At 32.0% G+C, this 20,897-nt stretch overlaps 2 protein-coding genes across 2 annotated transcripts; one reads left to right on the forward strand and one right to left on the reverse strand.

The window, feature by feature from the left end:
* Window positions 1-5,126: 5,126 nt before the first annotated feature.
* LOC133186389 (uncharacterized) lies at window positions 5,127-12,978 on the forward strand. The gene is made up of 8 exons (XM_061321646.1): window positions 5,127-5,249; window positions 6,097-6,201; window positions 6,477-6,594; window positions 7,139-7,233; window positions 8,455-8,509; window positions 10,644-10,750; window positions 11,246-11,345; window positions 12,610-12,978. Exons 2-8 carry the CDS (start codon window positions 6,157-6,159, stop codon window positions 12,951-12,953), a joined length of 864 nt encoding a protein of 287 aa, XP_061177630.1. The 5' UTR covers window positions 5,127-5,249; window positions 6,097-6,156; the 3' UTR covers window positions 12,954-12,978.
* Window positions 12,979-16,826: 3,848 nt separating this feature from the next.
* On the reverse strand, window positions 16,827-20,870 carry LOC133186457 (protein BCCIP homolog). The gene is made up of 7 exons (XM_061321700.1): window positions 20,745-20,870; window positions 19,788-19,862; window positions 19,425-19,505; window positions 18,924-19,022; window positions 18,430-18,608; window positions 18,037-18,178; window positions 16,827-17,031 (listed from the first exon to the last, which is right to left on the reverse strand). The coding sequence occupies exons 1-7, from the start codon at window positions 20,850-20,852 to the stop codon at window positions 16,861-16,863; spliced, it is 855 nt and encodes a 284-aa protein (XP_061177684.1). The 5' UTR covers window positions 20,853-20,870; the 3' UTR covers window positions 16,827-16,860.
* Between the last annotated feature and the right edge of the window lie 27 nt (window positions 20,871-20,897).

Here is a 20,897-nt window from a genome sequence, read left to right on the forward strand (position 1 = left end):
TTAAGCAAAAGCTGTATTTCAATTGTTTGAGTAACTGTACAGCACGTTGTGTGCGGTGAGGCATGGATAAGTGCAATTACTTCACATTGTGCTGAATTATCACCAATCAATTATCACGTTAACCAGGGCTGGACTTTTTTGTTATTTAATTCAAGAAGTAACTGTTTGGTCACAAATCAGCTAGCTGTTGTATATAGTCCCAAAACGTTCAGATGAATGCAATTGCTCTGAACAAGACAGGTCCTGGAAAGCGATTGTCCGTGCATTGTTTTCAAAACCGCTCAAAGTTGAAAACTACAAAGTGCGATTTTTTATGGTTGGGAAAAAATGCTCATCATTTCTAAAATAGCACCCAGGTTTTTTCAACCCTTGGAAAATAAAGAAGGATAACTCTTCCGCTCGGATCTTTTAATTCAAAAAATTTTAAATGCATTTTATATTTTCCATTTATATATATATTTTCAATTTGTTTATTTCACTTTGCTAACATATTAAGATACATTCTAATTGTAGACTTTCATGAAATGTTATCCGTCTGTTTTCAAGAAATAAAGTTTTCCCAGTTTTTTACGCTTATTTTTTGGTGAAAATTAAAAAAATACTAAGACATATTTCTTGTCATTTTTGTTTTTATAAACACTTTATATTAGCAAACGCCTGCCTATAATATTAAGCTTATGAAAAAAGAGTTATGCAAGAAAAAAATCGTTTTTGTATTTCTCATTAAAATAATAAAAAAATTATTAAAATTACACTTTAATATACTGAAAGGTGGGGGTATTTCAAATCCTTCTAATTTGGGTACATAAATATGTAGGAGAAGTTTCCTTTGGTATCCCATACCACCTTAAATCTATTTTGCTAACAATTGTTCCAGTAGCATCATTTTGTTTGTCAATGTTATATTTTTTTCACTGCATGAGTGTGCTTTCACAAGATCAGCATCTGTGAAGCGCTAAACTCTTAGCATGACGTAAATAACTTTTCAATGTTTTTGATAAAATTTTTACAGATAATCCATTTTCTCACAGATATTCTTCATCTAAGCAGAGTATTCTACTATTCAAATACCGCTTGTACCATGTACACACACATGCATGGCTAGCTTTTGACGTATATCCTACTTCCTCCGGCATTTTCAGAGTTTTATTGTGAAGTTTTCCAGAGTACAACACAAAATTGAATGGTTAACTACTGCTCCGTGACGTTCTACGACGTCATCTTTTTTGCCTTTTTCAATGAGAACTGCCTATCTTCTGAAACCAATTTCTTTTCAACGAAGTAAAATATTAAGTCATAATTTGGAATCAGAAACGATGAAAAAATTCTTAATTTGAACATGTAGAATTTTTCCGTTTTTTGTGTCATTTTACAGAAGATATGACTTCAGACATTATTTAGTGTCTTGATTGTAAATTACGAAATTTTGACCTGCTCCGTGATCCGATTTTCACATTTTTTAAGTCTTAATAAGTTTGAAATAAACCATGATATTTTAAAAATTTTAATACACATCATTTGAATTTACTATTGAAATATTTCTTACAAATTTGGATATGATATGACGTTAAGTAAAAAAGTTATGACGGTAGTCCACGAACTTTCCGAACAACCCTCGTAGTCATATAAAAATTTCGTGTGGGGTTTAATTTCGTTGAAAATTGTTTACAACAAAATAAATGAAATTAAATCCCACACGAATATTTCTGCTTTTACAGTATTAAATGTTTTAAAGATTAAGAGTATATGACATCACACTTTTCATTCATGAAATATGAAGGTAACGAACAGTTAACAAGCTAAAAAAAAATCCATTAAAACAATACAAACTTGTAGCAGAGCAAACATGGGAATTTTATTAAATATCAGAGGTAGGATAAGGTGTCGTAGAGAAGCATCCCTTGCACCCCCATGCATATCTGTTATGAAGTTCAAACGCTACTTATGATGTGTGACTGGTTCGAAACTTTGTGGAAATATTTTAGTTCAACTGACCTGAGAGCTCTAGTGAGCTTTTCTGATCATCCATTGTTCAGATTCCATCTGTTTGTGTGTATATCCATCTTTACACCCATTTATGTTCTAAAGAACCACTTGACAGATTAGCAAAGTTTGCACAAAGTATTTTTCGTAAAGGAGATTCAAAGTTTTCAAATAAAGGACCTATCCCCCTTAAAAGAGGAGATAATCAAGAAGACAAAAATAGGGTAGGGTCATTAAAATTTTCTCTAGAACCGCTTGGCCAAAAGATCAACTTAATCTAAAGGCATCCTGAGGTAAAGATTTGTTTAAACATAGCTCTTGAGGGTAGAGTGGGGCCACAAAAATGGATCAAAATTTTCAATTAAATTTGTAGGAAAACCTTTAAAATTCTTTTCACGAACCACTTCACAAGAAAAGATAAAACATTTGACACCAGGGGTTATTTAGATTCTACGTTGTTCGGATCATGGTCCTATGGTACCATGAATCAGAGTTTTATATCGAAATATATAGGGAAAAATTATTTAGATTCTGATTTGTTAAAGTTTGGCCCAGTGGAGGGGGGGGGGGGGGGCAGAAGTGGCTCATATTTTACATTGAAATGAATTGGAAAAAGCTTTTAAACTCTGAAAAGTTGTAACTTATGTGAAAGCCTTCTTTTAACGTTGATTGTATTTCATTGATCAAATCATGCTTCTGGGGATATGGTGTAGGCACTATAGGGAAATTTTTACATTGGACTATTTAAAAAATATCAAATTCTCTCACCTGGGTATATTTTACTTAATGCAAGTATACCGAAAATAAAATTCTCCGAAACTGCAAGACCATGTTAGTTATATTGAAGAATCCCCATGTTGTGTGGAATCAGAAACTCCTCATAATTAGGGTGTGCTTAAAATATAAGAACATTACCTCTCATGGAAATAAAAAAAAATCTCTTAATTTTCTAAAGAACTGCTTAAGTGACACGCATCCAGGTGCGGTTTGTGGCCCACATTGACGTTCTGTCGTGGACTATCTCACTATGTCTTGAATCAAACATGACAAAAAAAAAACTCAAAAATGACTATCTAATACAAGCCTTGTAGATATCCATGTTGGAAGTATAATCTCGAAAATGCGGTGGTTACACAAATTATAGAATCTGTCACAATCTCTTAATGAAGTATGCAAAACATAAATAAGATAAGGAAAGGTATAATGTTCAATAATTATTTTTCAACGTATGGCACCATACTTGCTTTATTTTTGCATTTTGTTTCAACCAGTGCAAATGTAGTTGAGGAACCACTTGATACATTAAAAAAATAGTGATATCAATATTCTTATGTTTAATAAATTAATATCGATATGAAGTCATATTTTGATGGCATCGTGCAGTCTGCATTAGCAAGTAAGGATTACTTCAAAGTCTTTTCAGATATGGAACAACTAAAATATAGTACATAGAAAAAATTGTAAATCAAAAAGAAAAATCTTCATCTTTTCTATACTACATTGTTTTCATTCGTGTGGGGTAGTAGAAACATTTCAGAGTAGAGGGAGAAAGAAAGAAAGAACATTGACATTATTTCACTTAATAACAGTCACGCCATATTATTCAAGATACGAGTGTCCTAATGGTTATTTCATATCTTGTTTACAAATTAAATTTGCATTAGTTACAAAAGATAATGTTGTTGGTTCTGCATGGATTAATGACTGGAAGCGTCACTTATAAAATAATGTAAAGAGTGAAATTTTAACTGACTTGTGTTATTGTGTCTTCTAGTACAGTACTATTTCGAAAATTTTAAATGGTTCAAAATAATTGTTATTATACCCCCGCAAACGAAGTTGGGGGGGGGGGGGGTATTGGAATCAGCATGTCTGTCTGTCCGTCTGTCTGTAGACGTGATTTTGTCCGGATCATTTCTCGGAGACTATTACATGGATTTGTCTGAAAATTTGTACAGTCATTATGCACCATATGAAGGTGTGCACCTGGTATTTTCGTCTTGATTGGATAATATTTCTGCATTTTACAGGTGTTTTTTCTCATTTTTATTGACTTAGTCATTTTGAGTTCCTGTAGGTTTGAGGCATAGAATCTAGAACTGCCAGTTGGTACATCTGTATAAAAACGTGAATTGCAGCTTAAAACTACTCTTTAAAACTCAAAAAATCACCAAGTATTCAAAAAAGTTATTTGGTAGATAATCCATACAAATCTAAGAGTCATAAAGTACCCTTATTAAAAAAAAGTTGCATCAAAATTAAACAGTTCTTTTTTTTCATTATATAAAACTTTGTAAGAAATTTAGAAAATCTTTGTTTTCAACAGAATGACATATACATGCATTTTCTATTGTGTGACAGATTCACAGCACATAACACAGCAGATAGTGTAAATCCATTTGTTACCTGGGAGTAATGAGTGGACATGCATCCAGTTTAAGATTAATTAATGGGCAGAGTGGGAAGCTGTTAGAGGTGTTATCTATATCTCCTGGGAATTTGGCAGAAGAATTAAAGATCTCTGTTCTCTAACTCTCTTAATATTAATTTATATTAGTCTAGCTGTCAAATTAAAATACATAGTTACTGGATGACCAGTCTTTTATTTTTAAGATGAATTTGGGATAAAGTTTTTTATTTTTATTTTATTTCATTTTCAACAAACAAATTGCAGAGTGTACAGTGTAATTTCTAACAAAAATGACAAATGCAATTTATTTTTTCAATCTAATAAAAAAACAGTATAATTGAACAACAATAATTATAAATATTATTAATTAATTAATATAATTAATAAACAATGTAACAATAATTATTATTATAGATGTGTTATTTGGCTGCACCTTATTTCATCATTCATTAAAAAAAATATAAAGATCAATGAAATTTTCACTCTTAATTGTTTAAACAAATTGTGAACACCTCTTAGAGCCATAAAATATGTTTAGTGACTTGGCACCTTTTCTGAAAAATCCAGCGGGGGTTATTTGTCCATATTGAACAGTTCTAGTTTTTACTGTTTTAAGTTTAACTACAAATTAAGTTAAATCATCACTTGTGAATGAAAATTGATAATAATACTTTAACGTTATCAAGTATACAACTTTGTATAATCATTTTACTTTTAAAATATATATTATTTTTAGGAGTCTCATTCACTATTGCTGTTGGACGTCGCACCACTTTCTATAGGGGTAGAGGACGCCGAGGGGAATTTCTGTGTAGTTATCGCAAGAAACACCACGATTCCTTGTCGGAAAGAACAGGTTCAATTCTTGATAATTGAAATATATTTGAAGAATTTTAATTTTAAACAAAAAATGTATACATTACTCAATGTTTCGTATAAGAAGAAGTTTAACTTAAATTTATCAGTAATGATAGCGATCACTCTAGAAAATACACCAATTTCGGAAACTTAATTGAATCTTTAGATCTATTTTTTCATAAATGTAGTTTATTTGAAGCAAATTCAAATTAAATTTCATACTACGATGTTCCTATATGTGAATGATTTTTTTTTGTTCAATATGTTTTCAAAACAAATGCAAAATTATTTTTAATACATTGCAAACAGTTAGTGAAGGCAGTAGCGAGAGATAAACAAATATTCACTTTTTGTATCTTGAGCTTGATCCATTTTAAATAGTATCAATTCCTTATCATCCAATAGTACTTATCCACTAGTATAAATTTTGTTGACACAACAAAATATAATTTGAAATATTTTGGAACAGACTGAAGAATGCAGTTTAAAAATAAGCCTATCTTCTACATGTACTTCAGTGTATAATGGCATTTGAAGCAAAACAGCTTTACATGAACTTAATAAATTTGAGAGATTTTATCGAGGGAAAGTGCAGCAATTTTATAGATATCGTTATATACTGTGATTGAGACAGGTTATAACGAAAACATAAATTTTAGATTTCAATAAAGTGTCAGTGATATTTAAATAAATTATTTTTAAAACGTAATTCAAAAATGTCTATATAGAAAATGCTTCAAAACTCACCTTATATTACAAAATGTTTCAAGTTTGCTTTTCACAAAAAAATACTATTTTCTTATATGAATTATATCTATTATAGATTTTTAAAATATGCTTTTTAGAATTTCACGTGTATTGATAACAAACAGAGCAGAGTAGATGTCAGAGTTTATGAAGGATGCATGAAGGAGGCCAAGCGGAACCATTTTCTGGGACAGCTCCAGATTGTAAGTAAAGATTAACATGCTAATATGTAAAAGTTGAACTGGTTTTTAAATTGAAGTAATTGCTTGATATTCGTTGCATGCAAAATGTGATATAACTGGTGGCTTTGTAATTCCATATGCATATCTAGAATGTCAGCAAAGTATGTCTATAAAATATTTTTTTTAATTTTTAAGACAGATTTGTTTTCCAATATATTTTTTCTAATTTTGTTTCAGAAAATTAGAAGAAGTATATAAGATATGTATCTAAATAATAAACATTTTTAATTTTCTAGAAAAATATTTTGCCTTCCCATCCTGGAAGCCCATGGATAAAAGTGACCATTGATATTGACGCCAACGGAATAACAACAGTTAAAGTAACAGACATCAGATCTCTGCGCTCTGAGTCCTGTAAGCAATAATACACCTACACTGCACTCTGAGTCCTGTAAGCAATAATACACATACACTGCACTCTGAGTCCTGTAAGCAATAATACACCTACACTGCGCTTTGAGTCCTGTAAGCAATAATAACCTACACTGCGCTCTGAGTCCTGTAAGCAATAAAAAACATACTCTGTTCCAACTTCTCTTAAGTTTTGCTTCTTTCAGATTACAATTTACATAGAAAATAATTTTTCAGGGGGAAAGTGATTTTTTAACAAGTGAGCTGATTAAACCATAATTATTAAATTCCATGATATAAGTAATGGATTATCATATAATAGTCCTTTTATTAAAATGTCATATTTAATAATAATGGTCATTCTAATGACATCAAATCAGAAATATTACAAAAATAATATTTCTAATGAACAATTGCAGTTTTCTCTACTCAAACCTGATTGGTAGATTTATATAACTCCATAAATATTATTAAGGTTTGTCTGTAGATTGTTTCAATTAAAATTTAGGATTTAATTTATATCTGATGATTTTATATGTACATACAGTTAAGATAGGAAATGACAAAGGCAGACTGAGTCAAGAACAAATTGAGCACATGGTAAAGGAAGCTGAAAAAGAGAGAATGAAATCTGCTACAGAGGTAAGTCTTCATTTTAAGGGTCTCCATTGAGTTATGGCTACCTATTGCAGTTCTTTGGCCAGAAGCTTCTTAAGGGTTTTTTTTCTAAAATAGATGGAAAATTTTATTAATATTTAATACACATTTAATTCATTTGTGCAAGGGAAACAAACTTGTTTTTGCATGGTCTCCAATATTCTTACCTTACTCTTCATCGTCTTAGAACTGAGGAAGGGCAAATTTTGTATTGAAAATGCAATATACTTTAAGAGCACTATTTTTCATTTAATTGGTCATATCTACAGATCAAGCAGACAAATAGATTTGGTGGACAAGTTCGGACATGCTTTGTCCTAGAATATTCTTGAAAATACTCTTATTCCTTTGTGATTGTCAAGAACCCTTGTCATCTTTTGTGTATAGCAACATATCTACCATTAACAATTTGAGGATCTGAAAATAAATATTCTTTAAAAATTTCTATCTCAATGTATTATTAAGAGAAATATTAAAGTAACAGTGTGATGGAAAAGGAAAAAACTGACAAAAGTAGAATTTTTGGATGACCAATTCTTGAAGATATTAGGTTTCAGAAAATTACAGGTTTCTGAACCTAAAAAAATCTACTTTTTTGGAGAAAAATAAAAGTAAAATTAATTTTTGTTTGCCCCTAAACAAAAATATTGCTTCACTTCTTCCTCTTTATTGTACACATGCGCAGAAAAGTTGAAGAATTTACTATGGTGTCAATTCCATAGATGAAATATATGATATAAATATCGGATGACCGATGATTTTGATACAATCTTCAATAAAGATGATCAGAACCTATTTCTCACTTCTGTTTGCTCCAATTCAATGTTGTTTACAAGTTTCACGCTAAAAATAAAAGTCGCTCGACCTTGACATTGTTGACATTGACGATAACAACAAAGCGGTAGATACAACCTTCAAGTTTGTTTTTCCGGCACTTATATTTTGCAGTTCTTTTCTTGCTTTACAGTGCAGTTGAGTTGTCAAACCTTCGCTTTAGTCATATTTCATATATTAAATCTTTTGTTTTATGATACAATTATCTTGAAAGAAACACACGATTTTGACTCATTATGTAACTTTAAATAAAATATCTAGAAAAATAAATATTTCCAGAATTAAAATATTTAACCAAAAAGAATTTTGCTAAAGAAATTCATATATCATCAAGTTGTATAAGATGTTAATGTACAATTTTTGTTTGTCTAGCTTATGCCAAGGACTTCAAAACTACCTGCGTTGCCAGTGGGATATGAAGAAAAAGGTACTTTTGTGCACTATTTATGATGAAAGTTAAATACAAATATAAAGATTCTTTTTTCATGATTCAGGATGATAACATTGTCTTGATCATACAGTTTTTCGCTCAGTAAAGAACTCAGTGAGCTTTTATGACTGAAGATTGCCTTGTGACATTCTGTCTTTTTGCCGTGTCTTCTATAAGTATTTCACACTTAACATCTTCACAAAAAACATGTACGAAATTTAAAAAAAACTGGAAAAATACTAACATTATATTTAAGCCATATAAAAAGCATACAAAATAGAAATAGCATTTTAAGAGCTACATTCAGGGTTAATTATGTCACTAGGAGTTTATTGTAATGATGGTGTTACCATAGGTACCAAACTTAACAACTAAAGGCTTTAAAAAATTCTTGTAAATGAGCAGCAGAATTAGGATTTTGCCATTTACTAGTTAATATACAACACTCCAAATATAGTGCAGATTCAGATATGTCATGAGCTCTGGGCTAGGTAAGGCTCTACTAGAGATTCATTGTGTATGGGAATAAATGTACATAAGAAATGGTTTTTATTTTGCCCCGGGATCGAAAGATATATATTGTTTTTGTCCTGTCTGCCTGTTTGTCTGTCTGTCTGTCTGTTGTCAACTTTAACCTTGCCCATAACTTTTGATTGGTTGGAGCTGTGACTTTCATATCTCACATGTGCATTCCTTGTGACAAGACCTTTCTTTGGGTACCATCGTATTTGACCTTTTGACCTTGGCCTTGGAGTTCGACCCACTTTTGCAAAATTTTATGAGACTTTAACCTTGGCCATAATTTCTGAACAGTTGGTGCTTGGGGTTTCAAACTTCACAAGTGTATTCTTTGTGACTAGGCCTCCCTTTGGATACCAACAACTTTGACCTTTTGACCTTGACCTTGGAGTTTGACCTACTTTTGAAAAAATTTAACCTTGTCCATAACTTTTGAACAGTTGGTGCTTGGGGTTTCAAACTTCACATGTGTATTCCTTGTAACAAGACCTTCCTCTGGATATCAACCTCTTTGACCCTTTGACCTTGACCTAGGAGTTTGACCTACTTTTGAAAAACTTTAACCTTGGCCATAACTTTTGAATGGTTGGAGCTAGGGCTTTCATACTTTACATATGTAATCCTTGTGACAAGACCTTTTTGGATACCAACCACTTTGACCTTTTGACCTTGACCTAGGAGTTTGACCTACTTTTGAAAAACTTAAACCTTGGCCATAACCTAGGAGTTTGACCTACTTTTGAAAAACTTTAACCTTGGCCATAACTTTTGAATGGTTGAAGCTAGGGCTTTCATACTTCACATATGTTATCCTTGTGACATCACCTTCCTTTGGATACCAACCACTTTGACCTTTTGACCTTGACATAGGAGTTTGACCCACTTTTGAAAAACTTTAACCTTGGCCACAACTTTTGAATGGTTGGTGCTAGGGCTTTCATACTTCACCAACCACTTTGACCCTGACTTTGACGTTTTCCTTACTTTTAAAAAACTTTAACCTTCGCCGTAACTTTTGAACAGTTGCAGCTAGGTCTTTCAAATTTCACAAGTATATTCCTCGAGACAAGACCTTTCTTTGGGTACCAACATTTTTTATCTTTTGGCTTGGATTTTGACTTGCATATGAGAAACTTTAACCTTCGCCATAAGCTGCCATATGGAGGCATCAGTGTTTCACAAACACATATTGTTATATTTTCTTTAAGAATAGCAGTTCCAACTAAGTGATATTGATATAAACATTCCTAAGTTGTGTTTATTTTTTTTCTTCATATAATGGATCCTGTAGTTAGAATGGGTCAAAAACAGGGGTTCAAATTTTACATTAGATAAAAAAAAAACCCATATTATACTCTCCAGCACAAAAGGCGTAATGTTAGTAATATTTATTATGTACAGAAGCACCATGTAGTATGACTTTAAGTTTGGTTACGCCATTGCCTCTTGATGCTTAAAAGGGTTATTATATGGGGTAGAAATATTATATGCCAGTATTTATGGGAATTTTTTTTAATTTGATTAACCAAGGGTCAAATAACAACATTATTTACATGTAATTTCATGTTTGATTCCGATACCTCATAACAAAATCTTCTGTATTCATTGGTAGCTTCTGATGTAAACTCTTATGGTATTGGATCTTCTGTCAGCAATGTTCTTAAGGAGACCCCAAGACTGAATATATCCTCACTACAAGCGATGTTTAATATTCAAGAGGTAATCTTTTACTCATAATATGTGTAGGTACAACATGATTACTTAATGCAACATTCTTTTTGTTCATAATGGTACATTTCAGCTCCGCCACTTTGCAATGGATTTTTGGGGGTTTAGAAGCAATTTCTAATCTAAGAAGGGACTGAATCAATATTAAAACAGGAATATTTTTAAAACTAATATAGCCATGTGAGAAGTATTCTGAAGTACCCTTTGACCATTAGCTTGACTCTCAATATAAAATACTGTCAAGAATTTCTTCAATATATCAGGTTGTACATGACTGTATATAACTTCTTGACATATGTATGTAAGGTACATGCATATTTGATGAAAATAGTTCAAACTGTTGTAAATTTTATGACTTTGAATCTTCCTGTGAACTTATTTACATAAATATAGACTACATGAACATGTACATACATTATGAATATTTGACTGAGTGTTTTGCATATGATAAATGTGCTTAGTTTGAAATACTTCTGTCACCAACAGAACAATTTATGGAAACTTGGAGCGAATTTGGAGGAGACTTTTGGAATTGACATCACAAAATGTATGGACATCCTCCAAGGAGCAGGATTAAATTCACTTGGTATGTACACAAAGAACTGGACATTATGCTTGGTTAAAACACATATAAAAGAACATAGGAATATGAAGATGAGGAGGCCACCACAAATATATATAGGGATTCATCTAAATTTTTTTCTGACATGCTAAGAAAAATTTCTCTCAACATAAATTCTTTCTTTTATATGATACAGGTGTATTTTGTTTCAAATTTCTTTGTATAAAATACTCTTCTCTTTTTAATTAATTTGAAAATACGAGGGGTGATCAAAAAGTTCGCGAACTAATTGAATAACTTCCTTGGAAGAAATAAAATGAGATTTCAATGTTCATTATTTTTTAAGGTAGTCCTCTCCAATTATAATGTACATCTGCCATTGTTCTGCCCATTCGCGAATCACGTGATCCAGGCGGTCACGTGACATGCTTCGTAGCGGTTTGTTCACAAAAGATAAGAGATTTTTCCTTGTCTTATATTTCTTACCATGCAAATTATTTTTTAAAACAAAACAGACCATCTGTCAGAAATGGCCAAATCTCGGCAATAGGATGGCTGGATAAGGATATCCCTTCCCAGAATTAGAATGGTGACCATCAAATCCCGAGTCCTCTGTCTCGGGAGCGTCGTTTATCCAATATGGAAAAAGTATGGGTGCCTTCTTTTTATCATATCTGATATTTTTAAAGTTTAAAACAAACGATATTTTAGGGATTTGATAATCATATTATTGTTCAGATATTCAACTATTTTTCTAATTGTAACTTGGCGATCTTTCCAAACAAATTGCTCAACTAAGGACGCATCTTTTTACCGGCTTGCTTTCGCTGGGCAACAGAATGGACATCATTTTTAACCATCTACCTGCCTTCACTAAAACAATCAATCCAATTAATAATTGAACTTCTGGTAAGTCTTTTGTCTTCTTAAACCGTGTACAAATTATCATATTCTACTGCAAAGGAATTTCCGAGATATATGTTAAACTTTACAGCCGTTCGTTGCTCGAGTACAACTGAGTGAACCATTTTTTGTCACAAGTCACCTAGATATTGACGTCATTTTCACATTATGACGTCACAAACACGAAACAAAACATTATATAACATCTGCTATTTATAGAACATGTATATGACTATATGTGTGCCAAATTTCTTACTGATCTGAATTGTGGTTTAATTTGTAAATATAGAGATAGTTCACGAACTTTTTGATCACCCCTCATATATGTGTACTTGTATTCATTTTCCATAAAGCTAACTACGAATATTTTCTCTTTCTGTATCAGGTAAAAAGGTTGGAGATGATGTCCTAGAATTGATATCTTCAGCCCTGGCCCTGCTCCTTATCCTTAAAATAATTGTTCCAGAGTTATTTCCTTTAGACTTTTCTAATCAGCTCAGTCTTTTGTCTGCATTCATGAAAGCAGAAAATAAATTAAAGAAAATGAGCATTGATGGTGGATTTTTAGAGGAAAGGCTAAGAGTTTCGGTGGAGACATACATAGCCAAGAGACAGAAATATGACTGGGTGTGTGATATGTTGGAATTAGGTCATACGTGGGAGGAGGCGGCCAGTAGAATGCTTGGATACACTTCATCTCTGGAAACTAAAGCCCCTCTTTATATATAAGTGAAACTGTAAAGGATGACTGAGATACGTGTTATTGTAGAAAGAAGATAATTTATAGAATCAAAAATAATATTATAAGTGATGTTTCCATGTCTTATTTTTTTCTATTCAAGATTTTCATCTGTAGTTTGTTATATGCAAATTGACGAGATAAATCTTCATACAAGTCAATGCATATTTAAGGAATAACTGTCTTATTTTTTGGATTCATGATGTGATCAATCGAGTGGCTTGTGTGATAATTTGCATAAACGCCGAAGGCGTTTATGCATAAAATTATCACGCAAGCCAATCGATTGATCATCGTCATGAATCCAAAAAATAAGACAGTTATTCCTTATATTTACATGCTCCTGATTCTGCAAATTCCCGTGCTAATAACCCCGCTTCTGTCTCTATTTGTCCCGCCCCGCACGTGATTTTTTTTAACCGCGCCTATCGATGAACCAGTAGATTTATGTAGAAATAAAGTATTTTTACAATTTGTAATTTTATCTAGGACAAAGACATTGGAAATGTAAATATATAGATTTAAAAACTTTATATCTATTTTTCGTGATTTTGACTTACTTGTTCTATGTTTTCTTATAAGTGGATAATGATAGAAAGTCACACGTGTGATGACCTTAATTCTAGAAAAAATATCATTCCCACTTGATAATCCAAAATGTATGCATTTTGCACAAAGAAAAACAATTATAAAAATTATAATTGGAATAAACTTATTTTGTTTTTTTTTTCTTGTATACACTTATTTATATGATATAGTGGAATATTTTCTAACCATCAATTTACAACCATTTCTAATGACTTGTGACAAGGATATATTTGTTTTTTATTATACATTTTGATGTCTTACATGTTAATGTATATAATTTATTTTTATAGTTTATTTTTATGCTCTAATACAACTTTTTAAAGTTCATATTCCTAATAATTAGCATTTAACCTAGAGTAACTTTATATTTAAAGGACTGCTATGCTACACTTTTTTTCAATAAGCATAAGTTGTAATTAATGAATTTCACCTTTCAAAGTTATAACATGTATTTTGAACATATTGACTGAATTGGGCTGGTATAAAAAAGTTTTTTTTTTCAAAAAAAAAAAGTGGATTATGCTACAAGATTGGATGAAAACAAACAACAAGCAAATTGCATCTGAATATTTACAGGAATCTTCAATTCTTCATGGGAATTGAATCCTGTACAAGTCTTCAATTACAATGAAATACAAGCTCCACAATCGACAAGTGGTGTATATATGCACATGTTTTTCCAAATATTTTACTTTAGTTTTGCAGATCTCCACCAGAATTAACTGTGATAATATTTATGTAAAATGCACTCTGCTTCTTTTACTGAGGTATATTTTGTTAAATACATGTAAATTATGATTAAATTACCTTTACAATAGTTTAGTATGTCATTAGACATTTTTGTAGCTGTGTTAATCTTGTTTTGATTATTGGAAAAATGAAATAAATAAACTTCTTGAAATTCATCTGAACTCTTTTTTCCACGTAAAGTTCCAAGCATCATAAATGCAATGTGAATATTCGTTGGCCCTCAGTGATAGGTGTTGGTACATGTCCAAATTCAACAAAACATGCAGTTATTTTTATGCTTATCGACAAGCCTGCAAATATACACTATTTCAATTCTTTGGAAAACGCACAAATAAATTCACACCATACAGATGACCTCTATGTACATACATTATCTAATACTAACATAAGCAAATTCGAAGAATTGTGGTCCCCTCGGTGTCTTAGCGTTTGGGATGCATTTATTTACGGCATATTGTTACTGTCTTTTTTATGTGTCCTGTCTTGTCTGTTTATCATACAAAAGAAATATAATTTTTTGAATAAGTAAAAATTGTGTTCAAGACTGAAGCTTCTGAAGTCTGCATCAAACTTCAAGATCAAGGTCATGAGATAAAATTTCATAATACAATCTAAAAGTTCTTTTTTTCACAAGTAATGTACATGTGAAAAAAAAATATGAAAGTCCTGTCTTTTCTGGAGCAAAAGTTTAAAGTTTTGGTAAGTTTGTCAAACTTCAAGGTCATGAAGTCATATCTGAAAGGTGTTGTCAAGGTAATGAACATATAAAATATGAACGCCCCTATCATCGTTAATACCTATGTAAAAAAAAAAATTGAAAAAGAATGTTGGTAAAAACTTAAGGACAAGAGATCAAAAATCAGAATACAATCGGAAAGGTTTTTCACTGGTAATGCACATGTCAAATACGAAAGTCTAATCTCTCATTCGAAAGTTATCGGCAATGTTAAAGATTTCGAGAATTAGGTCAAACTTCAAGTTCACAGGGTCAAAAATCAGCACACTTGGAAACATCTTGTCACAGGTAATGCAAATATCAAATATGAATGCCCTATCTTAGCAATGTGTAAGTTATACACAGTGTTAATTTTTGGATATAAATACAGGTAGTAAGAGAGAGAGATTATTCAGTCAAAGGATAAATTTTTCCCTATGACGGCAGGACAAAAATAAATAAATAAATTTTTAAGAATAATAATAAATAATCATTAAACAAAAGGAATTTCAGCACACTTCATATTCACAAAGGCTAAGGACAAAAAAGTCAAAGAAACACTGGGCCTGTATTAACTTCTCTGTTTTGCTTTTTGCCCTGTCCGTCCCTCTAGCTGTCTGTTTGTCCGCAAAATCTTTAATATTGCTCACAACTTTTGATTGTTTGGAGATATGGCTTTCATATTTCACATGTGTATTCCTTGTGACAAGACCTTTCTTTGAGTACCATCATATTTGACCATTTGATATTACCTTGGAGTTTGACCCAATTTTACAAAATTTTACCCAACATTAACCTTGGCCATAACTTTTGAATGGTTGGTGCTAGGGCTTTCATACTTCACATGTGTAATCCTTATGACAAGACCTTCCTTTGGATGCCAACAAATTTGTCTTTGACTTAGGAGTTTGACCTACTTTTGAAAAACTTTAACCTTGACCATAACTTTTGAATGGTTGGTGTGAGGGCTTTCATTCTTCACATGTGTAATTCTTGTGACAAGAGCTTCCTTTAGATACCAACAACTTTGACCATTTGACCTTGACCTAGGAGTTTGACCTACTTTCGAAAAACTTTAACCTTGGCCATAACTTTTGAATGGTTGGTGCTAGGGCTTTCATTCTTCACGTGTATTCCTTGTGACAATACCTTCCTTTAGATACCAACAATCTTAGCCCATTGACCTTGATTTTGGAGTTTGACCTACTTTTGAAAAAAACTTTAACCTTGGCCATAACTTTTGAACAGTTGATGGTAGGGCTTTCGTACTTCACGTATGTAATCCTTGTGACAAGATCTTACTTTGGATCACAACAACTTTGACCCTTTGCCTGTTTTTGAAAAACTTTAACCTTTGTTATACCTTTTGAATGGTTGGTGCTAGGGCTTTCATATTTCACACCTGTATTTCTTGTTAGGCCTTGTCTCATGCACCATTAATTTTGACCTTGACCTTAATGTGTGACTTACTTTTGAGAATTTTTAACCTTTTCATTATCTATTCAATGGTTGCTGCTAGGGGCTTTCATATTTCACAGGTATATTCCTCTGGACAAGACCTTAGTTTGGATACTAAAATATTTGATTTGCATTTGAGAAAGTTTAACCTTTGCTATAAGTTGCCATATGGGGGCATCAGTGTTTCACAAACACATCTTCTTTTTGTTTTTTGTTTTGTTTTTTATTTGGGGGGGGGGGGGGGGGGGGGGGGGGTGAATGCACATTTAATACAAGCAGTCTTGTGACATCTAAATGTACTGTGATTGCTAGCTAATAACCTTGACTTAATCTCAAAATAATGAAAAAAGAAAAGAAATAAAAAAATTTATTTTCCAATTTTCACATCAAGTTGTGGCTAGCTCAGTTTTTATTTTCTCCACCCCCTGCTTCAGCTTATCTGCGGGGATAAGCAGTACGGTCCTGAATGCCTCAAACTGGTCCTCCGAGTCCCAAGTTCCTGTCACAACCGTGTCTCTGTCTGCCTGAACTGAATACTGGAATTTTGCTTCACTCACCTACACATAACAAAATGAAATTAAAGACAAAGTTTACTATACATCTATCAATGCAGTCCATACTAATTAAAGAAAACTGTGAGAAATATCCCAAATTATACAGTGAAATCTGTCTAATCTCACATGCACTGGGTCAAGTGATGGGAAATCGGAATTTTTTTCATAATTGATTATCGAAATAATTGGATGCACTATTATCGATTAATAATCTATTGATTTCAAGTATTTAATTAATTCATTTTTGAATGAAGGATACATGGGTAAAAAAATTCAGGAATGATTTCTAAAATGCACTTTTGATGTATTTTGTATCATTGGAATCATTTATTAAATTAATACTTAAGATTTAGTGATTTTCATAAAAGAATGAATTAAGAATTCATAGGAATAATTTGCTTTAAACTAATATTTTGATTAATCGATTATCAAAATTATAATCGATTATCTATAATCGGGGCCATTTCGATTAGATAATCGATTTAATCGATTAAACGGTACATCACTAACTGGGACACAAATTGTGACTGAATACACAGGATGTCAGATTACACAGTGTAAAGAACAGGGAAGATGTAAGTTAGTCAGAATACACAGTACAACAGATTGACAGGTGTCAGATTTTCTATTGTAAATTAAACACATGTTCACAATCTAGCCTCCTTAGGTATATAAAATCTATAATACGTGCTTGTTTTATTTTAGTTTTTTTTTCTTTTAATCTTTCAAAAATTTTCCTAATTTTTTTTTTTAGAATCTTTGATGATTTTCTTGTTTTGGAAATGGGGTTAAAGCTTCTCATATTTGAGGTTTGTGTATTGAGAACCTTTTAGTTTAAATGGATATCAGGGGGTAGCCTTGCAGTGACTACCTCGTAATTGTTCCAATTTTTCAGAGTTCCTGAAATTTTTTTTATTTGCTATAAACATTTTTAAAACACATATTTTAACTTTTCTGATGTGACATATAATTACATTTCTACAAATCAAACGGCACTATATCCCTCACCTCCTGTAGATATTCCTCCTCTGCGTTGGTGAAGAACAGGGGACTATTTTTCTGGCCCTTCTGTCGGTATGTCTTACACAGAAGGATGTAATATGAAAAGTCGTACTTCATCTTCTTATTTTTACACTTCTCCACTTCTTTTCTGTTAAATTTAATTTGAGGAAGCACTTATGAATATAACAATCATTATTGAATTGATATTTCAATGCAGATATTATAACTTATTTAAGAGAATAACTTTGCATCATAACACTAGCTATAGCACACACATAATAACAAATTTCAGGTTATTGACAAGCATAAGCATTTTGATTTTTTTTGCAGAGTAAATTCTAACCTCCCCCCTTTTCCCAGCATCTTACAAAATAAGTGAATATGAATTTATTTACTTACAGCAATGAATCAAACATTGGGACTGATATTTGTGGAGGGATGTTGATATATCGCTCACTGACCAGCAGGCCTACGTGGTGGTCACCGTCATTCAGGACCTTGCTGAATTTTGGATCTCCTCCACACTTCTGACACTGGTCAATCAGCATTGACCGTACCTGTTTCACACATTCCATGTCCTACAAACCAAGCAGTCATCCAAGCAAAGTTATTCGAATGTCATGAAATGTCAAACAAGCAGTTGTCATGCAACACTGAATGCTCCTTTGACATATTTCTATTCTTTATTGAATCAAATTTGAAGCACGTACACTAGTCCACAACCAATTTGTACCAATGTGACTAAACTTTGATTTCTGTCTGTAATCATTGTAATATTTATTTTATTAACCTCCAGCTGCCTTTTTTCTGTGATATTTACACAGCTGACGACCTCTGACCTTTTCATAAACAACATTGACATCTGACCTTTATGAGTGATGTTGACCTCTAACCTTTTTATCAGTGATGTTGATGACTGAAGTAACTGCTAAGACTGGATCATCTTCTGCCATCTCCTCTTCATCATCATCTTCTTCAGGTACATAGGATTGCTGGGGAATTAAATATATTAAATAAGTACTGAATTTAAATAAAAAAAATCAAAGGAAAGTACTGCAGAAATTTTCAAAACTACACGTATTGTAAGAAACAATTTTCTGTTTATAGTTAAGATGAATTCATACTTCTTTTAATTGTTTAAATCTAAATGTAATTGTTTCTACTTAAACATTGGAAAATCTACACTCCATCAATCTTTTTATTTTGGTTGATTAGTGGGTCTTAAAATTGTTAACATCATGTCACTATCTACATTGTACTTTATTTTTTGATCTGAGAAAAAAATATTGCTTAATTCAGTTGCAAGACCATCTTTTCTCTAAATGGTAAAAGTAACAGAAATCATGCTGGCTGTAAAATTTGACAGTTACCAAAATAAAAAAAAATTAGATTACCTTGACGACACTTCCAACTTGTCCCTGTGATATAATGATGTCTGCCATTTCTGACAAGTTGATGTTGGCTTTCAAAAATAGCTAAATGATAAAAATTAAAAATTTGAGAACATGCAAACCTTTTTTTTTTTCAAAGGTACATGTACATGTACTGATTTTTAAAAAATCCTAAAGTTATGTCTCCAACCAATTTTTTTTTTCTTTCAATGCTTATCTTTAAAAATATCAACTTCACTTCACAGGGGGTGTACACAGGTTTGAAAAATATATAATTACTGTATTGGATATATTTCTGAAAGTTTTAATTGAATATTTTCAATTTGATACCACCTAAATAATAATATGAGCTGATCATTATGCTACCTGCTGTAGAAGGGTTCTGATGCCATGAAAATCACTTCCCTCGGGAACTCTGGCCTCAAAGTCAACCTGTATCTCCTGTAAAATGGAAATAGAATTCATGTACCGGTAATCCATTCAGCACAGACTTAAAGACATTTTTCCTTATCTCGTGACAGAGTTTTATTCGAATATTTCCATTTCTATTTAATGTTTTCTCTGTGATATCTCTTTGAAAGTTAGTTGAGTTGATTTCTTGATCATTCTACCGGAATGTCAATTTCGCCAAGTGAAAAGTCAAGACAGGTGCTCAGAAGGCCAAATATGCATGTAATTCTCGTGTGGCTGTCTGTGTGTCTGATGCTAAGGAGGCCTAATATGCATGTAATTCTCTTGCAGCTGTCTTTATATTGATGTCAGTGGGCGGGGACTATTGAAATTGACATGTGAGGCCTCGTGTAATTTAAATCTATTAATCTAGATTTTTAAGATCTAAATTTACAATTTTATTACACAAATGGAAATATAAGGAATCAATGTCTAGTTAGTAGAGTATGCCAGGAACTTCAATGATAGTTGGAAACGTGGGATAATTCATGCAAATTATCCCACGTTTCCAACTATCGTTGATGCCCTGGCATACTCTACTAACTAGACAGTGATTCCTTAAATAATGCAACAAATGTTAGACTTCTGAAAAGGCAAACCAAGTGTAAGTCGACTTCTAATCTTCACAGTGTTTATTTATTTTATCTTTAATTAAGTTCTGAAGTTCACTAGTATTCACACAGGATCAATGTAATGTCAGCTAACAGCATGGCATTGTCTACTTCTCTTACAAAAGATCACATTAAAATACTTTAAAGGGTATAGTTTTTATTGTATTTTTATTGTATTGAAAAATCAAAAACATAAAAATTTAGAGGAAATTCAAGTTAGACATGTCTTGCACAACACGCGGAAACTGGTATATATGTTTACCTCGTTCACCTCCATTTCAGTCTCCTCGTCCATATTTTCCCCATCACTTGGGTCTGACATTTGTTCAGCCGTATCTAATTCTCCAACTCTTTTCTTTTTAGAAGCCATTTCTTTTTTTTTCTGACAAACTCAGTCTAACGTGCTTTCGTCAAG

This window comes from Saccostrea echinata, unplaced genomic scaffold, assembly GCF_033153115.1.
Source record: "Saccostrea echinata isolate AGI-Se365-2 ecotype Australia unplaced genomic scaffold, CSIRO_AGI_Sech_v1 ptg000013l, whole genome shotgun sequence".
NCBI lineage: Eukaryota > Metazoa > Mollusca > Bivalvia > Ostreida > Ostreidae > Saccostrea > Saccostrea echinata.

What these genes read in the sequence shown, in the direction of transcription:
- LOC133186457 (XM_061321700.1), bottom strand. Translation starts at nt 20,852, where the DNA reads ATGGCTTCTAAAAAGAAAAGAGTTGGAGAATTAGATACGGCTGAACAA. An exon ending in TCAACATCACTGATAAAAAG is followed by an intron (nt 18,609 to 18,923) that starts GTTAGAGGTCAA and finishes CTTGGTTTGTAG; the next exon opens with GACATGGAATGTGTGAAACA. An exon ending in CCAATGTTTGATTCATTGCT is followed by an intron (nt 18,179 to 18,429) that starts GTAAGTAAATAA and finishes TAAATTTAACAG; the next exon opens with AAAAGAAGTGGAGAAGTGTA.
- LOC133186389 (XM_061321646.1), top strand. Translation starts at nt 6,157, where the DNA reads ATGAAGGAGGCCAAGCGGAACCATTTTCTGGGACAGCTCCAGATT. An exon ending in TTCTGGGACAGCTCCAGATT is followed by an intron (nt 6,202 to 6,476) that starts GTAAGTAAAGAT and finishes TTAATTTTCTAG; the next exon opens with AAAAATATTTTGCCTTCCCA. An exon ending in AGCAGGATTAAATTCACTTG is followed by an intron (nt 11,346 to 12,609) that starts GTATGTACACAA and finishes TTTCTGTATCAG; the next exon opens with GTAAAAAGGTTGGAGATGAT.